Genomic DNA, 4,916 nt, shown 5'->3' on the forward strand with positions numbered 1-4,916 from the left:
TTGGAGATAACCTTAACTACCTAGGCGCTAGGTCTTAACCTGTCGCTCAACTAGGTCTTAATGTCTTTTAAAACGTTGATTAACCATAACCACATATTTAGATAGTAATCAAATGGTGCATAACTGGACCCCATGTTCTATTGACGGCCATGATTAAGAGGTCGGTAGAAGCTAGGAAGTGGGTTTTATAACTCACAAAACATTATCTTAATATTTGTAGTCACATAAAACAACCCATTTCCCCCTCACAAGTCACAAGAATATATTCACACTCACACACAAACAGAAAGAGAGACACTCACGGGCACCACCAAGCAACTACAATCACAAAAAGGAGCAAAAACATTTGAGAACAATTTTTATACGCAGAAAGTGCTTAAATTCTCCCTCCCTCTCCCTCTCTCTCTCTCTCTCATTACATGAATGTCCATAGAAGCACCCGTGACTGATTCTCAGTCTTTGATTCCAATTAAGCATCACTTTCCACCTAAAAACAAAAGCTACCAACTTGTATATAAACCAAACCAAATCAAACCCCTTCGTTCTCTCTATATATAATGCACTTGGAATTCCATTCCCTAATAATAACATAGTCCCTAGTCTCTATACTCCTTTCATTCTCATTCTCATTCTCATTCCTATTTTTATTTTGCGTCTCACTTTACCTCCTGCCATAAAACTAGATGTCAACATTATTCCAACACATTTTCTATGTTCTTATTCTTCTTCTCCTCCTCTATTCAACCCCATCACAGTGCCATTCGAAGGGACTCCGACCGGGAAATCCGGCCGGAAACGTGCACTTAACGAAGAACATGACTCGAGCCCAATTATCAGAACAGCAATTCATGAAGTGGGTTAAGTTTGTTGGAAGCCTCAAACACTCTGTTTTCAAAGCAGCAAAGAACAAGCTCTCTCCTTCTTTCACTCTGCATGTGGACAAGAATCCTAATGCAGGAGACTTCACAAAAATCCAAGACGCCATTGATTCTCTACCCTTCATCAATCTCGTGAGAGTTGTCATCAAAGTACATGCCGGAATATACACGTAAGTATATCTTTGGAAGAAGAACACGAGAGTGTAAAAATCATTACCGACTGAAAATACTCTTTTTTATTTATTTTTTTGCACTTTTTCATATGTTGTTAATTGTCATACATTCTTGTTATGTGGTGAATTGGTAACTAACGAAGTTGTGGAATGGTAAAAATTTTCAGGGAGAAGGTAAGTATACCTCCATTGAAATCATTTATAACCATAGAAGGAGCAGGGGCAGATAAAACCATTGTTCAATGGGGAGACACAGCTCAAACACCATCTGGTCCAAAAAAACAACCCATGGGGACTTTTAATTCTGCAACTTTTGCTGTCAATTCGCCTTATTTTATTGCCAGAAACATTACATTTAAGGTAATTTTCTCAATCTCAGTCTCTTTTTATGGACGTCCTGAACAGAGAACTTTCTTGTTACGATATATGATTGTACGATTAATGTGCAGAACACTACACCAGTCCCCAAACCAGGAGCAATTGGGAAGCAGGCAGTGGCGTTTAGAATATCAGCTGATACAGCAGCTTTCTTGGGGTGTAGTTTTTTGGGGGCACAAGACACACTCTATGATCATTTGGGAAGGCATTATTACAAGGATTGCTATATTGAAGGCTCTGTGGATTTCATCTTTGGAAATGGACTCTCCCTATTTCAGGTTAGATCAATTCTCACCTTATTTTTGGATTCTTTTAGCCTTTGATCCAAAAATATAATAAAGTTATTCATTCCAGAATCCTATAATTTACCGTCTTCTTGCATCATTGCATAATCGTAAGAATTTGTACAATGACACATGGACGAGAAGGACTTACCTACACTCTTGTACACCATCATAGCATCCTAAATGAATAATTGTATGTGATGCGTTAATCTTTCCCACATAGCTTGCATATTGGCTCAGGATGACATAGTAATGTACCGGGGTGTAAATAAGTCTCACTCCACATGCAAAACTCTGCATTTCTCATGTTGATTGATTTTCATATGTATTTTAATTCTATTCCCAAAATTACACATAAGAGTCATCGTGAAATCTTCCCTTACAAAACGCAAGAAAAATTGCACTGAAACGAATACTGAACGACATTTTCGAATTGCAAATAACAATGCCCTTACTCTTTTCATTTCTTTGTTAATTTTCATTTCTTACAGCTCACTGCTTGGCATGCTAAAAAAACTGTGGATGTTGTCAAATCATGAAGTTAAATCAAAGCATGTTCTATTTATTGGCGTCTTCTATATGTCTTGACCTTGCAGTCTCATATCATATAGCCACATGAATATGTAAATGTTGAAATTGTTAAGTGCAACTGTACAGGGATGTCACGTGCATGCAATAGCACAGAACACAGGAGCACTCACGGCGCAAGGCAGAAGCAGTATGTTGGAGGAAACGGGCTTCTCATTTGTAAACTGTAAGGTCACGGGTTCAGGAGCTCTCTATCTTGGTAGGGCTTGGGGTCCCTTCTCCAGGGTGGTCTTTGCCTACACGTACATGGACGACATTATCATCCCTAAAGGCTGGTACAACTGGGGTGACCCTAATCGTGAAATGTAACTCTCTCTCTCTCCCTCACTTTTCTTTTATCTTGTTGGATTCGATACATCATATCAACGTGACATGTACGTCGCATAGTGCATTCGGTACATGGTGTCATTCACACACAATAGTCTTCATTTTTCAAAGTAGGATCATGAGATAGTTTTTAGAACTAAAACTTCATTTTTTCTAGGGTGTTTTGACGTATTAAATACAAACATCTACAAATAACCCCTCAGGTAATGTAGTAAAATATTGAAGACTTGAAGTGATAGTACGTGCACCACACCTATAACTTCACCGCAACCAATGAATTAGTGGCAAGTGGTAAAGGTGCATCTAGATCATGTCCATATGAGCCAACTTAAGCAAAAACCATGTTCTAAAACTTTCAATTTTACTAGGGTATTAATTTTGGCACATTTAGTACGAAAACTTACTAAAACCCATCATATGGTGTTGTAGACCCTTTAAGCGGTAGATACACCATTCAGTGGGTCAAATGGTTTCTTAAATGATGATATTTCTATTAGGTGTTTTTCTTCAATACATTAACGTACACTTGTAAAACCCAAAGCCTCATCACAACCAATAAGGTAGAGTATAGTAGGTGGATTTAGATGTAAATAGATCATGCTCCTATGAGACAAAACTTAAGCAAAGTTGTGTTCTAGCTAGCTCATAATTATTAGAAGTAGGGCACCTTTGGCATTTGATAACACAAAATGGACGGTTACACAGACGACCTAAACATGCCTGTATGTCCTTTTGCCTTTTTCTGCTGCAAACCCTACGTGTAATACACAATAACACCAGTGCATGTATATAAAAACCCTAAAAACCCTATCTACCTACTCATGCATTACGCCATTCATGTTGGCATATTTTAAGAAAACCAACGTCATATAAGCCACTTACTAGTCCTTGGTCCCTATATATATATACATATATATATATATATATGTATTTTATGTCTGTGTGTGTATAGTTTGGTGAGTTAGGTTTGGTTTCGATGCTTTTGGCATTGTGCAATTTGGTGGTAGTGGCATGCGCATGAAGATTGATGAGTAGGATTTTGTGATGATATAGTTGGATATGGTGTTTTTGGTTGTTGCAGGACTGTGTTTTATGGGCAATACAAGTGCACAGGACCAGGAGCTCGCTTTGCAGGGAGGGTTTCGTGGAGCAGAGAACTCACTGATGAGGAAGCCAAGCCCTTTATTTCCCTTACCTTCATTGATGGCTCTGAGTGGATCAAAATATGATGATGATCAAATATAATACCAACAATTTTTTATCCAAACAAAAGAAGAAGAAAAAATGTGCAAAAATCCATGTTAGTGATGTCCTGCTTAATATATATGATTGAGATAACTGCCATGTCAAGGAGTAACTCAACACACAAACTAAAGCTTTTATATGATCATTGCAACTTGCTTTAACTTCCCTATCCGCAACCAGTGGCGGATCTAGGATTTCAAGATCGGGGGTCCCAAGATAAAAGTTCAAAAAAAAAATATATATATATATTAGACTAGTTTGGTTCCATAGCACTATTTTTTATTGAATTTGGTTCATTGAATAATCAAAATTAATCAACCACATCAAGTGGCCCAGTGGTAAGAGCGCGGATTTCGGCTCTCAAAATACAAAAAACAGAGAGGTCCTAGGTTCGAGGTTCCAAGCTGGTGAGTCTGCTTGACTGTGGCCAGGAGAAAGCTAAAATGCCTCTGTGAGTCTTTTAGGCCCCTAGAAGGGGTGGATAACCATGGCTTGCCACTAGTTGTCCTGCCTTTAATAAAATAAAATAATAATAATCAAGATTAATCTCAAAGGTAATAAAACCAACAAATTCTCATAAGCAACATAACGCATCAATTAATGACTCTACAAAGATGAAATTTGTTCAATGTAACATATATATTACAATTGGGAGTTGAGACTAGAGTCTAGGATTAAAAAACTTAAATGATTTTGGAAGAAATAAATTTAGGCAACTAAAGGTGGTGGAACAAAAATTAGAAACCTCTTCTTCTTCGTTATAAGCACTGCTACATGCACATCCATGGAGGCAACAAACCTCTCCTCTGCACCTGCTCAAATTGTTGGAGGGTCCCAAAGGTCGATCACAAGTGTTTCTTCGGACTTCCGAAGGGTCCCGGGACCTCTCGGGTCCCTATATGGATCCGTCCATGTCCGCAACGACAGAAATTAAGACAAAAGAAAAGAAACCAGGTGCTATTGATCCAAAATATGATTGTCACAAGAAAACGGCAGGCTAAATTACACAAGTTATCAAGTGGTGTAGGTCACTTGTCATTGTT

General features: G+C 38.1%; 1 protein-coding gene across 1 annotated transcript; it reads left to right on the plus strand.

The window, feature by feature from the left end:
- Positions 1-396: 396 nt before the first annotated feature.
- On the plus strand, positions 397-3,972 carry LOC137749011 (putative pectinesterase 53). The gene is made up of 5 exons (XM_068489190.2): positions 397-1,048; positions 1,219-1,411; positions 1,501-1,707; positions 2,371-2,606; positions 3,710-3,972. Exons 1-5 carry the CDS (start codon positions 684-686, stop codon positions 3,855-3,857), a joined length of 1,149 nt encoding a protein of 382 aa, XP_068345291.2. The 5' UTR covers positions 397-683; the 3' UTR covers positions 3,858-3,972.
- The last annotated feature ends 944 nt before the right edge of the window (positions 3,973-4,916 follow it).

The sequence above is a fragment of the Pyrus communis genome, chromosome 2, assembly GCF_041283825.1.
Source record: "Pyrus communis isolate YQ-2024b chromosome 2, ASM4128382v1, whole genome shotgun sequence".
NCBI classification, from domain to species: Eukaryota; Viridiplantae; Streptophyta; class Magnoliopsida; order Rosales; family Rosaceae; genus Pyrus; species Pyrus communis.

Coding starts and splice junctions, on each gene's coding strand:
- LOC137749011 (XM_068489190.2), top strand. CDS start 684: ATGTCAACATTATTCCAACACATTTTCTATGTTCTTATTCTTCTTCTC. Junction 1,049..1,218: donor GTACATGCCGGAATATACAC/GTAAGTATATCT, acceptor AAAAATTTTCAG/GGAGAAGGTAAGTATACCTC. Junction 1,708..2,370: donor ATGGACTCTCCCTATTTCAG/GTTAGATCAATT, acceptor GCAACTGTACAG/GGATGTCACGTGCATGCAAT.